Raw genomic sequence first — 19,607 nt, 5'->3', positions numbered from 1 at the left:
CCTCTCCAGTCTCACCAGTGCCTGTTATTCTATGTATCTGATTCACTAAAGCTCTCACTGACCTCTCCAGCCTCACCAGTGCCTGTGTTATTCTATGTATCTGATTCATTAAAGCTCTCACTGACCTCTCCAGCCTCACCAGTGCCTATGTTATTCTATGTATCTGATTCACTAAAGCTCTCACTGGCCTCTCCAGCCTCACCAGTGCCTATGTTATTCTATGTATCTGATTCACTAAAGCTCTCACTGGCCTCTCCAGTGCCTGTGTTATTCTATGTATCTGATTCACTAAAGCTCTCACCGACCTCTCCAGTCTCACCAGTGCCTGTGTTATTCTATGTATCTGATTCACTAAAGCTCTCACCGACCTCTCCAGCCTCACCAGTGCCTGTGTTATTCTATGTATCTGATTCACTAAACCTCACACCGGCCTCTCCAGCCTCACCAGTGCCTATGCTATTCTATGTATCTGATTCACTAAAGCTCACACCGGCCTCTCCAGTCTCACCAGTGCCTATGTTATTCTATGTATCTGATTCACTAAAGCTCACACCGGCCTCTCCAGCCTCACCAGTGCCTATGCTATTCTATGTATCTGATTCACTAAAGCTCACACCGGCCTCTCCAGCCTCACCACTGCCTATGTTATTCTATGTATCTGATTCACTAAAGCTCACACCGGCCTCTCCAGCCTCACCAGTGCCTATGCTATTCTATGTATCTGATTCACTAAAGCTCACACCGGCCTCTCCAGTCTCACCAGTGCCTATGTTATTCTATGTATCTGATTCACTAAAGCTCTCACCGGCCTCTCCAGCCTCACCAGTGCCTATGTTATTCTATGTATCTGATTCACTAAAGCTCTAACCGGCCTCTCCAGTCTCACCAGTGCCTGTGTTATTCTATGTATCTGATTCACTAAAGCTCACACCGGCCTCTCCAGCCTCACCAGTGCCTATGTTATTCTATGTATCTGATTCACTAAAGCTCTCACCGGGCTCTCCAGCCTCACCAGTGCATGTGTCATTCTATGTATCTGATTCACTAAAGTTCTCACCGGCCTCTCCAGTCTCACCAGTGCCTATGTTATTCTATGTATCTGATTCACTAAAGCTCACACCGGCCTCTCCAGCCTCACCAGTGACTGTGTTATTCTATGTATCTGATTCACTAAAGCTCACACCGGCCTCTCCAGCCTCACCAGTGCCTATGTTATTCTATGTATCTGATTCACTAAAGCTCACACCGGCCTCTCCAGCCTCACCAGTGACTGTGTTATTCTATGTATCTGATTCACTAAAGCTCTCACCGGCCTCTCCAGTCTCACCAGTGCCTATGTTATTCTATGTAACTGATTCACTAAAGCTCTCACTGACCTCTCCAGCCTCACCAGTGCCTATGTTATTCTATGTATCTCATTCACTAAAGCTCTCACTGACCTCTCCAGCCTCACCAGTGCCTATGTTATTCTATGTATCTCATTCACTAAAGCTCTCACCGGCCTCTCCAACCTCACCAGTGCCTATGTTATTCTATGTATCTGATTCACTAAAGCTCTCACCGGCCTCTCCAGTCTCACCAGTGCCTATGTTATTCTATGTATCTCATTCACTAAAGCTCTCACCGGCCTCTCCAGCCTCACCAGTGCCTATGTTATTCTATGTATCTGATTCACTAAAGCTCTCACCGGCCTCTCCAGTCTCACCAATGCCTATGTTATTCTATGTATCTGATTCACTAAAGCTCTCACCGGCCTCTCCAGCCTCACCAGTGCCTATGTTATTCTATGTATCTCATTCACTAAAGCTCTCACCGGCCTCTCCAGCCTCACCAGTGCCTATGTTATTCTATGTATCTGATTCACTAAAGCTCTCACCGGCCTCACCACTGCCTATGTTATTCTATGTATCTGATTCACTAAAGCTCTCACTGACCTCTCCAGTCTCACCAGTGCCTGTGTTATTCTATGTATCTCATTCACTAAAGCTCACACCGGCCTCTCCAGCCTCACCAGTGCCTGTGTTATTCTATGTATCTGATTCACTAAAGCTCTCACCGGCCTCTCCAGTCTCACCAGTGCCTATGTTATTCTATGTATCGTATTCACTAAAGCTCTCACTGGCCTCTCCAGCCTCACCAGTGCCTGTGTTATTCTATGTATCTTATTCACTAAAGCTCTCACCGGCCTCTCCAGCCTCACCAGTGCCTATGTTATTCTATGTATCTGATTCACTAAAGCTCTCACCGGCCTCTCCAGTCTCACCAGTGCCTATGTTATTCTATGTATCTGATTCACTAAAGCTCACACTGACCTCTCCAGCCTCACCAGTGCCTGTTATTCTATGTATCTGAATCACTAAAGCTCTCACTGACCTCTCCAGCCTCACCAGTGCCTATGTTATTCTATGTATCTGATTCACTAAAGCTCACACTGACCTCTCCAGCCTCACCAGTGCCTATGTTATTCTATGTATCTGATTCACTAAAGCTCACACTGACCTCTCCAGCCTCACCAGTGCCTATGTTATTCTATGTATCTGATTCACTAAAGCTCACACTGGCCTCTCCAGCCTCACCAGTGCCTGTGTTATTCTATGTAACTGATTCACTAAAGCTCTCACCGGCCTCTCCAGTCTCACCAGTGCCTATGTTATTCTATGTATCTGATTCACTAAAGCTCTCACCGGCCTCTCCAGTCTCACCACTGCCTATGTTATTCTATGTATCTGATTCACTAAAGCTCACACCGACCTCTCCAGCCTCACCAGTGCCTGTGTTATTCTATGTATCTCATTCACTAAAGCTCTCACTGACCTCTCCAGTCTCACCACTGCCTATGTTATTCTATGTATCTGATTCACTAAAGCTCTCACTGACCTCTCCAGTCTCACCAGTGCCTGTGTTATTCTATGTATCTGATTCACTAAAGCTCTCACTGACCTCTCCAGTCTCACCAGTGCCTGTGTTATTCTATGTATCTGATTCACTAAAGCTCTCACTGACCTCTCCAGCCTCACCAGTGCCTATGTTATTCTATGTATCTGATTCACTAAAGCTCTCACTGACCTCTCCAGCCTCTCCACTGCCTATGTTATTCTATGTATCTGATTCACTAAAGCTCTCATGACCTCTCCAGCCTCACCAGTGCCTATGTTATTCTATGTATCTGATTCACTAAAGCTCTCATGACCTCTCCAGCCTCTCCACTGCCTATGTCATTCTATGTATCTGATTCACTAAAGCTCTCACTGACCTCTCCAGTCTCACCAGTGCCTATGTTATCAGTGTTAATTTTGACGGCAAATTTCAATTTAGTCTTAGTTTTAGTCTTTTGACTAAAATGCCATTTTAGTTTTAGTCGTATTTTAGTAATCTAAATTGTTTTAGTTTTAGTCGACTGAATTTTCAGTAGATTTTAGTCGACTAAATCCCAGTAGATTTTAGTCAACTAAAATCTAAGGGGTTTAGTTAAAGTGTAATGCGTTATTTAAGCATTTCTCTATCATTTGCAAACTGATTACATACTCCAGGAGTAAACATAACACCTGTTAATATTTATGGTATTAAGGTTTAAACATGCAATATAGACACAGATTTAGCCGTTGTGATATGTAACATCTTTATTAAACTTACAATTAAATAAAACCAAGTTTCATAAAAAAACAGAAGTGCAACTTTAAAATATAAAAAATAAAACCTGTAAACTAATAAAGCTAAATTGAACATATTACCCAATATAAAACCTTTAACAGTTCTCTGTTAATAATTAAAACAAGTATCAAGTAACTCAACACAACAAAAAGTTTCTGCAGATAGCACAGACACAGCATAACTTAAACCTATACTTGTGGGTTATGCTTATTTCTATAGGAAGAATCAATTGATTGTTCACAGATTCGAAAAAGTTTCGGCAACGATATTAGCACTGCTCTAGAACTTCCAAACTCATTATATACTCCTGGAGTAAAGGTTTATTAACCTGTTTTTATTTATGGTATTAAGGTTTGAACATGCAATACAGATTTAACTGTTGTGGTATATAACATGTCTTTATTTATCTTAAAATTTAATAAAATTAAGTTTCGTAAATTTTACAAAAGAGCAGTAATTAGATATGGATTGATTATAACAACTTGCATAAAATGTTTTTGTCAGCAAATTTTGATTTAGTTTTAGTCATAGTCTTTTGACTAAAATGTCATTTTGATTTAGTTTTAGTCATAGTCTTTTGACTAAAATGTCATTTTAGTTTTAGTCGTATTTTAGTCATCAGAATTTCTTTAGTTTTATAGTCATTTTAGTCTAGTTTTAGTCGACGAAATTAACACTGTATGTTATTCTATGTATCTGATTCACTAAAGCTCTCACTGACCTCTCCAGCCTCACCAGTGCCTGTGTTATTCTATGTATCTGATTCACTAAAGCTCTCACTGACCTCTCCAGTCTCACCAGTGCCTGTGTTATTCTATGTATCTGATTCACTAAAGCTCTCACTGACCTCTCCAGCCTCACCAGTGCCTGTGTTATTCTATGTATCTGATTCACTAAAGCTCTCACTGACCTCTCCAGTCTCACCAGTGCCTGTGTTATTCTATGTATCTGATTCACTAAAGCTCTCACTGACCTCTCCAGCCTCACCAGTGCCTATGTTATTCTATGTATCTGATTCACTAAAGCTCTCACTGGCCTCTCCAGTCTCACCAGTGCCTGTGTTATTCTATGTATCTGATTCACTAAAGCTCTCACCGGCCTCTCCAGCCTCACCAGTGCCTATGTTATTCTATGTATCTGATTCACTAAAGCTCTCACTGACCTCTCCAGCCTCACCAGTGCCTATGTTATTCTATGTATCTGATTCACTAAAGCTCTCACTGACCTCTCCAGTCTCACCAGTGACTGTGTTATTCTATGTATCTGATTCACTAAAGCTCTCACCGGCCTCTCCAGTCTCACCAGTGCCTGTGTTATTCTATGTATCTGATTCACTAAAGCTCTCACCGGCCTCTCCAGCCTCACCAGTGCCTGTGTTATTCTATGTATCTGATTCACTAAAGCTCTCACTGACCTCTCCAGCCTCACCAGTGCCTATGTTATTCTATGTATCTGATTCACTAAAGCTCTCACTGACTTCTCCAGTCTCACCACTGCCTATGTTATTCTATGTATCTGATTCACTAAAGCTCTCACTGGCCTCTCCAGTCTCACCAGTGCCTATGTCATTCTATGTATCTGATTCACTAAAGCTCTCACTGGCCTCTCCAGTCTCACCAGTGCCTATGTTATTCTATGTATCTGATTCACTAAAGCTCTCACTGACTTCTCCAGTCTCACCACTGCCTGTGTTATTCTATGTATCTGATTCACTAAAGCTCTCACTGGCCTCTCCAGTCCCACCACTGCCTGTGTTATTCTATGTATCTGATTCACTAAAGCTCTCACTGACCTCTCCAGTCTCACCACTGCCTATGTTATTCTATGTATCTGATTCACTAAAGCTCTCACTGACCTCTCCAGTCTCACCACTGCCTATGTTATTCTATGTATCTGATTCACTAAAGCTCTCACTGACCTCTCCAGCCTCACCAGTGCCTGTGTTATTCTATGTATCTGATTCACTAAAGCTCTCACTGACCTCTCCAGCCTCACCAGTGCCTGTGTTATTCTATGTATCTGATTCACTAAAGCTCTCACTGACCTCTCCAGCCTCACCAGTGCCTATGTTATTCTATGTATCTGATTCATTAAAGCTCTCACTGACCTCTCCAGCCTCACCAGTGCCTATGTTATTCTATGTATCTGATTCACTAAAGCTCTCACTGACCTCTCCAGTCTCACCACTGCCTATGTTATTCTATGTATCTGATTCACTAAAGCTCTCACCGGCCTCTCCAGTCTCACCAGTGCCTATGTTATTCTATGTATCTGATTCACTAAAGCTCACACCGGCCTCTCCAGCCTCACCAGTGCCTGTGTCATTCTATGTATCTGATTCACTAAAGCTCTCACCGGCCTCTCCAGTCTCACCAGTGCCTATGTTATTCTATGTATCTGATTCACTAAAGCTCTCACTGGCCTCTCCAGCCTCCCCAGTGCCTATGTTATTCTATGTATCTGATTCACTAAAGCTCTCACCGGCCTCTCCAGTCTCACCAGTGCCTATGTTATTCTATGTATCTGATTCACTAAAGCTCTCACCGGCCTCTCCAGTCTCACCAGTGCCTGTGTTATTCTATGTATCTGATTCATTAAAGCTCTCACTGACCTCTCCAGCCTCACCAGTGCCTGTGTTATTCTATGTATCTGATTCACTAAAGCTCTCACCGGCCTCTCCAGTCTCACCAGTGCCTGTGTTATTCTATGTATCTGATTCAGTAAAGCTCTCACCGGCCTCTCCAGCCTCTCCACTGCCTATGTCATTCTATGTATCTGATTCACTAAAGCTCTCACTGGCCTCTCCAGCCTCACCAGTGCCTATGTTATTCTATGTATCTGATTCACTAAAGCTCTCACCGGCCTCTCCAGTCTCACCAGTGCCTATGTTATTCTATGTATCTGATTCACTAAAGCTCTCACTGACCTCTCCAGCCTCACCAGTGCCTGTGTCATTCTATGTATCTAATTCACTAAAGCTCTCACCGGCCTCTCCAGCCTCACCAGTGCCTGTGTTATTCTATGTATCTGATTCACTAAAGCTCTCACCGGCCTCTCCAGTCTCACCAGTGCCTATGTTATTCTATGTATCTGATTCACTAAAGCTCTCACCGGCCTCTCCAGTCTCACCAGTGCCTGTGTTATTCTATGTATCTGATTCACTAAAGCTCTCACTGGCCTCTCCAGCCTCACCAGTGCCTGTGTCATTCTATGTATCTAATTCACTAAAGCTCTCACCGGCCTCTCCAGCCTCACCAGTGCCTGTGTTATTCTATGTATCTGATTCACTAAAGCTCTCACCGGCCTCTCCAGTCTCACCAGTGCCTATGTTATTCTATGTATCTGATTCACTAAAGCTCTCACCGGCCTCTCCAGTCTCACCAGTGCCTGTGTTATTCTATGTATCAGATTCACTAAAGCTCTCACCGGCCTCTCCAGCCTCACCAGTGCCTGTGTCATTCTATGTATCTGATTCACTAAAGCTCTCACTGACCTCTCCAGCCTCACCAGTGCCTATGTCATTCTATGTATCTGATTCACTAAAGCTCTCACCGGCCTCTCCAGTCTCACCAGTGCCTATGTTATTCTATGTATCTGATTCACTAAAGCTCTCACCGGCCTCTCCAGTCTCACCAGTGCCTATGTTATTCTATGTATCTGATTCATTAAAGCTCTCACCGGCCTCTCCAGCCTCACCAGTGCCTGTGTTATTCTATGTATCTGATTCACTAAAGCTCTCACTGGCCTCTCCAGCCTCACCAGTGCCTATGTCATTCTATGTATCTAATTCACTAAAGCTCTCACCGGCCTCTCCAGCCTCATCACTGCCTATGTCATTCTATGTATCTAATTCACTAAAGCTCTCACCGGCCTCTCCAGTCTCACCAGTGCCTATGTTATTCTATGTATCTGATTCACTAAAGCTCTCACCGGCCTCTCCAGTCTCACCAGTGCCTGTGTTATTCTATGTATCTGATTCACTAAAGCTCTCACCGGCCTCTCCAGCCTCACCAGTGCCTATGTTATTCTATGTATCTGATTCACTAAAGCTCTCACCGGACTCTCCAGCCTCACCAGTGCCTATGTCATTCTATGTATCTGATTCACTAAAGCTCTCACCGGCCTCTCCAGTCTCACCAGTGCCTATGTCATTCTATGTATCTGATTCACTAAAGCTCTCACCGGCCTCTCCAGTCTCACCAGTGCCTATGTTATTCTATGTATCTGATTCACTAAAGCTCTCACCGGCCTCTCCAGTCTCACCAGTGCCTATGTTATTCTATGTATCTGATTCACTAAAGCTCACACCGGCCTCTCCAGCCTCACCAGTGCCTGTGTTATTCTATGTATCTGATTCACTAAAGCTCTCACCGGCCTCTCCAGTCTCACCAGTGCCTATGTTATTCTATGTATCTGATTCACTAAAGCTCTCACTGACCTCTCCAGCCTCACCAGTGCCTATGTTATTCTATGTATCTGATTCACTAAAGCTCTCACTGGCCTCTCCAGCCTCACCAGTGCCTGTGTTATTCTATGTATCTGATTCACTAAAGCTCTCACCGGCCTCTCCAGTCTCACCAGCGTCTATGTTATTCTATGTATCTGATTCACTAAAGCTCTCACTGACCTCTCCAGTCTCACCAGTGCCTATGTTATTCTATGTATCTGATTCACTAAAGCTCTCACCGGCCTCTTCAGCCTCACCAGTGCCTATGTTATTCTATGTATCTGATTTACTAAAGCTCTCACCGGCCTCTCCAGTCTCACCAGTGCCTATGTTATTCTATGTATCTGATTCATTAAAGCTCTCACCGGCCTCTCCAGCCTCACCAGTGCCTATGTTATTCTATGTATCTGATTCACTAAAGCTCACACCGGCCTCTCCAGCCTCACCAGTGCCTATGTTATTCTATGTATCTGATTCACTAAAGCTCTCACCGGCCTCTCCAGTCTCACCAGTGCCTATGTTATTCTATGTATCTGATTCACTAAAGCTCTCACCGGCCTCTCCAGTCTCACCAGTGCCTATGTTATTCTATGTATCTGATTCACTAAAGCTCTCACCGGCCTCTCCAGTCTCACCAGTGCCAATGTTATTCTATGTATCTGATTCACTAAAGCTCTCACTGGCCTCTCCAGCCTCACCAGTGCCTATGTTATTCTATGTATCTGATTCACTAAAGCTCTCACCGGCCTCTCCAGTCTCACCAGTGCCTGTGTTATTCTATGTATCTGATTCACTAAAGCTCTCACCGGCCTCTCCAGCCTCACCACTGCCTATGTTATTCTATGTATCTGATTCACTAAAGCTCTTACCGGCCTCTCCAGCCTCACCAGTGCCTGTGTTATTCTATGTATCTGATTCACTAAAGCTCTCACCGGCCTCTCCAGCCTCACCAGTGCCTATGTTATTCTATGTATCTGAATCACTAAAGCTCTCACCGGCCTCACCACTGCCTATGTTATTCTATGTATCTGATTCACTAAAGCTCTCACCGGCCTCTCCAGCCTCACCAGTACCTATGTCATTCTATGTATCTGATTCACTAAAGCTCTCACTGACCTCTCCAGCCTCACCAGTGCCTATGTCATTCTATGTATCTGTTTCACTAAAGCTATCACGACCTCTCCAACCTCACCAGTGCCTATGTTATTCTATGTATCTGATTCACTAAAGCTCTCACTGACCTCTCCAGTCTCACCAGTGCCTGTGTTATTCTATGTATCTGATTCACTAAAGCTCTCACCGACCTCTCCAGCCTCACCAGTGCCTGTGTTATTCTATGTATCTGATTCACTAAAGCTCTCACCGGCCTCTCCAGCCTCACCAGTGCCTATGTCATTCTATGTATCTGATTCACTAAAGCTCTCACCAGCCTCTCCAGCCTCACCAGTGCCTATGTTATTCTATGTATCTGATTCACTAAAGCTCTCACCGACCTCTCCAGCCTCACCAGTGCCTGTGTTATTCTATGTATCTGATTCACTAAAGCTCTCACCGACCTCTCCAGCCTCACCAGTGCCTATGTCATTCTATGTATCTGATTCACTAAAGCTCTCACTGACCTCTCCAGCCTCACCAGTGCCTATGTCATTCTATGTATCTGATTCACTAAAGCTCTCACCGACCTCTCCAGTCTCACCAGTGCCTGTGTTATTCTATGTATCTGATTCACTTAAGCTCTAACCGGCCTCTCCAGTCTCACCAGTGCCTGTGTTATTCTATGTATCTGATTCACTAAAGCTCTCACCGGCCTCTCCACTGCCTATGTTATTCTATGTATCTGATTCACTAAAGCTCTAACCGGCCTCTCCAGTCTCACCAGTGCCTGTGTTATTCTATGTATCTGATTCACTAAAGCTCTCACCGGCCTCTCCAGCCTCACCAGTGCCTGTGTTATTCTATGTATCTGATTCACTAAAGCTCTCACCGACCTCTCCAGCCTCACCAGTGCCTGTGTTATTCTATGTATCTGATTCACTAAAGCTCTCACCGGCCTCTCCAGCTTCACCAGTGCCTGTGTTATTCTATGTATCTGATTCACTAAAGCTCTCACCGGCCTCTCCAACCTCACCAGTGCCTGTGTTATTCTATGTATCTGATTCACTAAAGCTCTCACTGACCTCTCCAGCCTCACCAGTGCCTGTGTTATTCTATGTATCTGATTCACTAAAGCTCTCACCGGCCTCTCCAGCTTCACCAGTGCCTATGTTATTCTATGTATCTGATTCACTAAAGCTCTCACCGGTCTCTCCACTGCCTATGTCATTCTATGTATCTGATTCACTAAAGCTCTCACCACCCTCTCCACTGCCTATGTTATTCTATGTATCTGATTCACTAAAGCTCTCACCGGTCTCTCCACTGCCTATGTCATTCTATGTATCTGATTCACTAAAGCTCTCACCAACCTCTCCACTGCCTATGTCATTCTATGTATCTGATTCACTAAAGCTCACACCGGCCTCTCCAGCCTCACCAGTGCCTATGTTATTCTATGTATCTGATTCACTAAAGCTCACACTGGCCTCTCCAGTCTCACCAGTGCCTATGTTATTCTATGTATCTGATTCACTAAAGCTCTCACTGACCTCTCCAGTCTCACCAGCGCCTATGTTATTCTATGTATCTGATTCACTAAAGCTCTCACCGGCCTCTCCAGCCTCACCAGTGCCTATGTTATTCTATGTATCTGATTCACTAAAGCTCTCACCGGCCTCTCCAGCCTCACCAGTGCCTATGTTATTCTATGTATCTGATTCACTAAAGCTCTCACCGGCCTCTCCAGTCTCACCAGTGCCTGTGTTATTCTATGTATCTGATTCACTAAAGCTCTCACCGGCCTCTCCAGTCTCACCAGTGCCTGTGTTATTCTATGTATCTGATTCACTAAAGCTCTCACCGGCCTCTCCAGCCTCACCAGTGCCTGTGTTATTCTATGTATCTGATTCACTAAAGCTCTCACTGACCTCTCCAGCCTCACCAGTGCCTATGTTATTCTATGTATCTGATTCACTAAAGCTCTCACTGGCCTCTCCAGCCTCACCAGTGCCTATGTTATTCTATGTATCTGATTCACTAAAGATCTCACCGGCCTCTCCAGCCTCACCAGTGCCTGTGTTATTCTATGTATCTGATTCACTAAAGGTCTCACCGGCCTCTCCAGCATCACCAGTGCCTGTGTTATTCTATGTATCTGATTCACTAAAGCTCTCACCGGCCTCTCCAGCCTCACCAGTGCCTGTGTTATTCTATGTATCTGATTCACTAAAGCTCTCACCAGCCTCTCCAGCCTCACCAGTGCCTATGTTATTCTATGTATCTTATTCACTAAAGCTCTCACTGGCCTCTCCAGCTTCACCAGTGCCTATGTTATTCTATGTATCTGATTCACTAAAGCTCTCACTGGCCTCTCCAGCCTCACCAGTGCCTGTGTTATTCTATGTATCAGATTCACTAAAGCTCTCACCGGCCTCTCCAGCCTCACCAGTGCCTGTTATTCTATGTATCTGATTCACTAAAGCTCTCACCGGCCTCTCCAGTCTCACCAGTGCCTATGTTATTCTATGTATCTGATTCACTAAAGCTCACACTGGCCTCTCCAGTCTCACCAGTGCCTATGTTATTCTATGTATCTGATTCACTAAAGCTCTCACCGGCCTCTCCAGCCTCACCAGTGCCTGTTATTCTATGTATCTGATTCACTAAAGCTCTCACCGGCCTCTCCAGCCTCACCAGTGCCTATGTTATTCTATGTATCTGATTCACTAAAGCTCTCACCGGCCTCTCCAGCCTCACCAGTGCCTGTTATTCTATGTATCTGATTCACTAAAGCTCACACTGGCCTCTCCAGTCTCACCAGTGCCTGTGTTATTCTATGTATCTTATTCACTAAAGCTCTCACCGGCCTCTCCAGTCTCACCAGTGCCTGTGTTATTCTATGTATCTGATTCACTAAAGCTCTCACCGGCCTCTCCAGCCTCACCAGTGCCTATGTTATTCTATGTATCTGATTCACTAAAGCTCACACTGACCTCTCCAGCCTCACCAGCGTCTATGTTATTCTATGTATCTGATTCACTAAAGCTCTCACTGACCTCTTCAGCCTCACCAGCGCCTATGTCATTCTATGTATCTGATTCACTAAAGCTCTCTCCGGCCTCTCCAACCTCACCTGTGCCTATGTTATTCTATGTATCTGATTCACTAAAGCTCTCACTGACCTCTCCAGCCTCACCAGTGCCTATGTCATTCTATGTATCTGATTCACTAAAGCTCTCACTGGCCTCTCCAGCCTCACCAGTGCCTGTGTTATTCTATGTATCTGATTCACTAAAGCTCTCACCGGCCTCTCCAGTCTCACCAGTGCCTATGTTATTCTATGTATCTGATTCACTAAAGCTCTCACCGGACTCTCCAGCCTCACCAGTGCCTATGTCATTCTATGTATCTGATTCACTAAAGCTCTCACTGGCCTCTCCAGCCTCACCAGCGCCTATGTTATTCTATGTATCTGATTCACTAAAGCTCTCACTGACCTCTCCAGCCTCACCAGTGCCTATGTTATTCTATGTATCTGATTCACTAAAGCTCTCACTGGCCTCTCCAGCCTCACCAGTGCCTATGTCATTCTATGTATCTGATTCACTAAAGCTCTCACCGGCCTCTCCAGTCTCACTAGTGCCTGTGTTATTCTATGTATCTGATTCACTAAAGCTCTCACTGACCTCTCCAGCCTCACCACTGCCTATGTTATTCTATGTATCTGATTCACTAAAGCTCTCACCGGCCTCTCCAGTCTCACCAGTGCCTATGTCATTCTATGTATCTGATTCACTAAAGCTCTCACTGGCCTCTCCAGCCTCACCAGTGCCTATGTTATTCTATGTATCTGATTCACTAAAGCTCTCACTGACCTCTCCAGCCTCACCAGTGCCTATGTTATTCTATGTATCTGATTCACTAAAGCTCACACCGGCCTCTCCAGTCTCACCAGTGCCTATGTTATTCTATGTATCTGATTCACTAAAGCTCTCACTGGCCTCTCCAACCTCACCAGTGCCTATGTTATTCTATGTATCTGATTCACTAAAGCTCCCACTGACCTCTCCAGTCTCACCAGTGCCTATGTTATTCTATGTATCTGATTCACTAAAGCTCTCACTGACCTCTCCAGCCTCACCAGTGCCTATGTCATTCTATGTATCTGATTCACTAAAGCTCTCACCGGCCTCTCCAGCCTCACCTGTGCCTATGTTATTCTATGTATCTGATTCACTAAAGCTCTCACTGACCTCTCCAGTCTCACCAGTGCCTATGTTATTCTATGTATCTGATTCACTAAAGCTCTCACTGGCCTCTCCAGCCTCACCAGTGCCTGTGTTATTCTATGTATCTGATTCACTAAAGCTCTCACTGACCTCTCCAGCCTCACCAGTGCCTGTGTTATTCTATGTATCTGATTCACTAAAGCTCTCACTGGCCTCTCCAGCCTCACCAGTGCCTATGTTATTCTATGTAACTGATTCACTAAAGCTCTCACTGACCTCTCCAGTCTCACCAGTGCCTATGTTATTCTATGTATCTGATTCACTAAAGCTCTCACTGACCTCTCCAGTCTCACCAGTGCCTATGTTATTCTATGTATCTGATTCACTAAAGCTCTCACTGGCCTCTCCAGTCTCACCAGCGTCTATGTTATTCTATGTATCTGATTTACTAAAGCTCTCACCGGCCTCTCCAGTCTCACCAGTGCCTATGTCATTCTACGTATCTGATTCACTAAAGCTCTCACCGGCCTCACCAGTGCCTATGTTATTCTATGTATCTGATTCACTAAAGCTCTCACTGACCTCTCCAGCCTCACCAGTGCCTGTGTTATTCTATGTATCTGATTCACTAAAGCTCTCACTGGCCTCTCCAGCCTCACCAGTGCCTATGTCATTCTATGTATCTGATTCACTAAAGCTCTCACTGACCTCTCCAGCCTCACCAGTGCCTGTGTTATTCTATGTATCTGATTCACTAAAGCTCTCACCGACCTCTCCAGTCTCACCACTGCCTATGTTATTCTATGTATCTGATTCACTAAAGCTCACACTGACCTCTCCAGCCTCACTAGTGCCTGTGTTATTCTATGTATCTGATTCACTAAAGCTCTCACTGACCTCTCCAGCCTCACCACTGCCTATGTCATTCTATGTATCTGATTCACTAAAGCTCTCACCGGCCTCTCCAGTCTCACCAGTGCCTATGTTATTCTATGTATCTGATTCACTAAAGCTCTCACCGGCCTCTCCAGTCTCACCAGTGCCTATGTTATTCTATGTATCTGATTCACTAAAGCTCTCACTGACCTCTCCAGCCTCACCAGTGCCTATGTTATTCTATGTATCTGATTCACTAAAGCTCTCATCTGCCTCTCCAGCCCCACCAGTGCCTATGTTATTCTATGTATCTGATTCACTAAAGCTCTCACTGACCTCTCCAGCCTCACCAGTGCCTGTGTTGTTTTATGTATCTGATTCACTAAAGCTCTCACCGGCCTCTCCAGTCTCACCAGTGCCTATGTTATTCTATGTATCTGATTCACTAAAGCTCTCATGACCTCTCCAGCCTCACCAGTGCCTATGTTATTCTATGTATCTGATTCACTAAAGCTCTCATCTGCCTCTCCAGCCTCACCAGTGCCTATGCTATTCTATGTATCTGATTCACTAAAGCTCTCACTGACCTCTCCAGCCTCACCAGTGCCTGTGTTATTATATGTTTCTGATTCACTAAAGCTCTCACTGACCTCTCCAGCCTCACCAGTGCCTGTGTTGTTTTATGTATCTGATTCACTAAAGCTCTCACCGGCCTCTCCAGTCTCACCAGTGCCTATGTTATTCTATGTATCTGATTCACTAAAGCTCTCATGACCTCTCCAGCCTCACCAGTGCCTATGTTATTCTATGTATCTGATTCACTAAAGCTCTCATGACCTCTCCAGCCTCACCACTGCCTATGTTATTCTATGTATCTGATTCACTAAAGCTCTCACCGGCCTCTCCAGTCTCACCAGTGCCTGTGTCATTCTATGTATCTGATTCACTAAAGCTCTCACCGGCCTCTCCAGTCTCACCACTGCCTATGTTATTCTATGTATCTGATTCACTAAAGCTCTCACCGGCCTCTCCAGTCTCACCAGTGCCTATGTTATTCTATGTATCTGATTCACTAAAGCTCTCACTGACCTCTCCAGCCTCACCAGTGCCTGTCATTCTATGTATCTGATTCACTAAAGCTCTCACTGACCTCTCCAGCGTCACCACTGCCTATGTTATTCTATGTATCTGATTCACTAAAGCTCTCACCGACCTCTCCAGCCTCACCAGTGCCTATGTTTTTCTATGTATCTGATTCACTAAAGCTCTCACTGACCTCTCCAGTCTCACCAGTGCCTGTGTTATTCTATGTATCTGATTCACTAAAGCTCTCACCGACCTCTCCAGCCTCACCAGTGCCTATGTTATTCTATGTATCTGATTCACTAAAGCTTTCACTGACCTCTCCAGTCTCACCAGTGCCTGTGTTATTCTATGTATCTGATTCACTAAAGCTCTCATTGGCCTCTCCAGTCTCACCAGTGCCTATGTTATTCTATGTATCTGATTCACTAAAGCTCTCACTGACCTCTCCAGTCTCACCAGTGCCTATGTTATTCTATGTATCTGATTCCCTAAAGCTCTCACTGGCCTCTCCAGTCTCACCAGTGCCTATGTTATTCTATGTATCTGATTCACTAAAGCTCTCACCGGCCTCTCCAGCCTCACCAGTGGCTATGTTATTCTATGTATCTGATTCACTAAAGCTCTCACTGGCCTCTCCAGTCTCACCAGTGCCTATGTTATTCTATGTATCTCATTCACTAAAGCTCTCACCGGCCTCTCCAGCCTCACCAGTGCCTATGTTATTCTATGTATCTGATTCACTAAAGCTCTCACTGACCTCTCCAGTCTCACCAGTGCCTGTGTTATTCTATGTATCTGATTCACTAAAGCTCTCACTGACCTCTCCAGTCTCACCAGTGCCTGTGTTATTCTATGTATCTGATTCACTAAAGCTCTCACCGGCCTCTCCAGTCTCACCAGTGCCTGTGTTATTCTATGTATCTGATTCACTAAAGCTCTCACTGACCTCTCCAGTCTCACCAGTGCCTATGTTATTCTATGTATCTAATTCACTAAAGCTCTCACTGGCCTCTCCAGTCTCACCAGTGCCTGTGTTATTCTATGTATCTGATTCACTAAAGCTCTCACCGGCCTCTCCAGTCTCACCAGTGCCTATGTTATTCTATGTATCTGATTCACTAAAGCTCTCACCGGCCTCTCCAGCCTCACCAGTGCCTATGTCATTCTATGTATCTGATTCACTAAAGCTCTCACTGACTTCTCCAGCCTCACCAGTGCCTGTGTTATTCTATGTATCTGATTCACTAAAGCTCTCACTGACCTCTCCAGTCTCACCAGCGTCTATGTTATTCTATGTATCTGATTCACTAAAGCTCTCACTGACTTCTCCAGCCTCACCAGTGCCTGTGTTATTCTATGTATCTGATTCACTAAAGCTCTCACTGACCTCTCCAGCCTCACCAGTGCCTATGTTATTCTATGTATCTGATTCACTAAAGCTCTCACCGACCTCTCCAGTCTCACCAGTGCCTATGTTATTCTATGTATCTGATTCACTAAAGCTCTCACTGACTTCTCCAGCCTCACCAGTGCCTGTGTTATTCTATGTATCTTATTCACTAAAGCTCTCACTGACCTCTCCAGCCTCACCAGTGCCTATGTTATTCTATGTATCTTATTCACTAAAGCTCTCACCAGTATATAGGTTATTCTATGCACCTGATTTAAATGGACCTTTACTAACTGCCTCAGCCTGTCCAATAATTTCATCACCAAATGTCGCTTTCTGGTTGCTACACCTTACTGCACTAATACCTACAAAAAAAATCATCTTACCTGGGATATACAAATCACCTCTCTCTGCATCCAAAAGGTGCCCCCATCCTTTCACCCTCAAAATTGATCGGTTTCTCTTTACCAAGAATGATCTGGGCATAGTCCTGAAGATGCATAAAGTACAACAAGGATAAAGCTGTATTTCTGAAGCTGGAGGGCAAGCTTCTAGCTATATCTTTATGAAACTTTCCAGAAGAATGTCCAAAAGTGTGTGGCTCTTGTACTGCTCCTCTGTGGTAGGTCTTTGTTGGTGTGGGATGAATCTGAATTACCCTGGTCAGTATTAAAGGTCCAAAAGATCTTATGTAGCAATCCCTAGTAAACCTTACATATCTTCCAAATGGTACGATTTAATTTTTTTGAACCTCCGTCATAATATGCTTTAAATATTCTGATGGGCCAGGCTCTGGTCCCAATGACCTCTATGTAGACTTCACAATCAATAGAATTGAGGACCAATTCTGGATAAAAAGTGCCCAACTTGGTCACTAAATGTCAGAGAGACCTCAAGTCATGTGCTGGAGAATTAATATTTATTCAACTGGTCCTTAAACTGACCCAGTTCAGCTGACTTATCTCAAGAGTAAAGACACATCTAGAGGAAACTCTACTCCGGTAAAACTGAGATGTTTCTTACAAAGAAAATCACAGCTATAGGAAAGTGAACGGGATCTTAACATTTGCTGTGGATGATTTGCATGTTCCAAAGTTTTGCATAAAGAGCTGAGCTTCTGTCCTACTCAATGGAGAGAGAACGGACTCTTCCTCTCCAGGCAAATTTGACAAAACATGAGAGGGAGGTGATGGTAGAGGAACGGTTAGATAAGTCCATCGTTTACCACCATCATGAGGCTATTATGTGGCTTTAGTAGGGTGTGTCATATGAGGTTAGAGGGACAAGAGACTTGTTAACGGATACTGTGTCATCTGCCTCTCAGCCTCATTTGGTTGTCCCGTTGACTTGTCCCTTGATCCTCATTTGATAAACAAATGTCTTTAGCTGAGATTTTAGAGTTAGTTAACCCTTCAGTGAGCAAAGTATACATTGTTTATTATAGGCAGGTGAATAGGTGGAAATATTAATCAGAACATGAGTTTACGTTACAACTTATACATAAAGTAGATGAAATTTTGTCTGTGAAGAGAGAGGACAGAGAGTAAGAAGAGAGAACCATTATACAGGGAGGTTTTTATTATTCTTTGTTAAATTCACAGAGAATTACAGCGCATGTGATATCACCTGTCGCCTCACAACTTGCAGGTTTTGTTTATGCTACAGCGGGTCAGAAAACAAAGGTGGGAGCTTTAATATGTGGCTGATGTCAGTGCTTTTAATAGCAATACTATTAACCCTTTATCTTATATACAGACATGCAGAGCAGTGATTAACCTTTTCCCCAATAAACATAACTGCAAAACAGTGATAAACTTTTCAGCTGACACACAGACCTGTAGAGCAGTGATTAACCTCTCAGCTGACACACAGACCTGTAGAACAGTGATTAACCTCTCAGCTGACACACAGACCTGTAGAGCAGTGATTAACCTCTCAGCTGACACACAGACCTGTAGAGCAGTGATTAACCTCTCAGCTGACACACAGACCTGTAGAACAGTGATTAACCTCTCAGCTGACACACAGACCTGTAGAGCAGTGATTAACCTCTCAGCTGACACACAGACCTGTAGAGCAGTGATTAACCTCTCAGCTGACACACAGACCTGTAGAACAGTGATTAACCTCTCAGCTGACACACAGACCTGTAGAGCAGTGATAAACCTCTCAGCTGACACAAAGACCTGTAGAACAGTGATTAACCTCTCAGCTGACACACAGACCTGTAGAGCAGTGATTAACCTCTCAGCTGACACACAGACCTGTAGAGCAGTGAAAAATCTCTCAACTGACACACAGACCTGAAGAGCAGTGAATAACCTCTCAGCTGACACACAGACCTGTAGAGCAGTGATTAACCTCTCAGCTGACACACAGACCTGTAGAACAGTGATTAACCTCTCAGCTGACACACAGACCTGTAGAGCAGTGATTAACCTCTCAGCTGACACACAGACCTGTAGAGCAGTGAATAACCTCTCAGCTGACACATAGACCTGTAGAGCAGTGATTAATCTCTCAGCTGACACACAGACCTTCAAAACAGTGATTAACCTCTCAGCTGACACACAGACCTTCAAAGTAGTGATTAACCTTTCATCAGACACACAGACCTTGAGAGTAGTGATTAACCTCTCATCAGACACACAGACCTTCATAGCAGTGATAAACCTCTCAGCTGACACACAGACCTGTAGAGCAGTGAATAACCTCTCAGCTGACACACAGACCTGTAGAGCAGTGATTAATCTCTCAGCTGACACACAGACCTTCAGAACAGTGATTAACCTCTCAGCTGACACACAGACCTGTAGAGCAGTGATTAACCTCT

The 19,607-nt window shown here is 44.5% G+C and overlaps 1 protein-coding gene across 1 annotated transcript in view; it reads right to left on the bottom strand.

Annotated features, from left to right (window-relative positions):
* LOC128636154 (putative transcription factor Ovo-like 1) overlaps positions 1-17,260 on the bottom strand; it is a 51,363-nt gene extending 34,103 nt beyond the window's left edge. Inside the window, exons 1-2 of the mRNA XM_053689204.1 lie at positions 17,144-17,260; positions 3,744-3,756 (exon numbers count right to left, since the gene is read on the bottom strand). Of these exons, the coding sequence (XP_053545179.1) occupies positions 3,744-3,756; positions 17,144-17,260 (130 nt within the window). The remainder of the gene's footprint in view (positions 1-3,743; positions 3,757-17,143) is intronic.
* Positions 17,261-19,607: the final 2,347 nt, after the last annotated feature.

Source organism: Bombina bombina, chromosome 7 (assembly GCF_027579735.1).
Source record: "Bombina bombina isolate aBomBom1 chromosome 7, aBomBom1.pri, whole genome shotgun sequence".
Lineage (NCBI taxonomy): Eukaryota > Metazoa > Chordata > Amphibia > Anura > Bombinatoridae > Bombina > Bombina bombina.
Note: the sequence above shows the minus strand (reverse complement) of the source record. Positions and strands in the feature narration are given on the sequence as shown.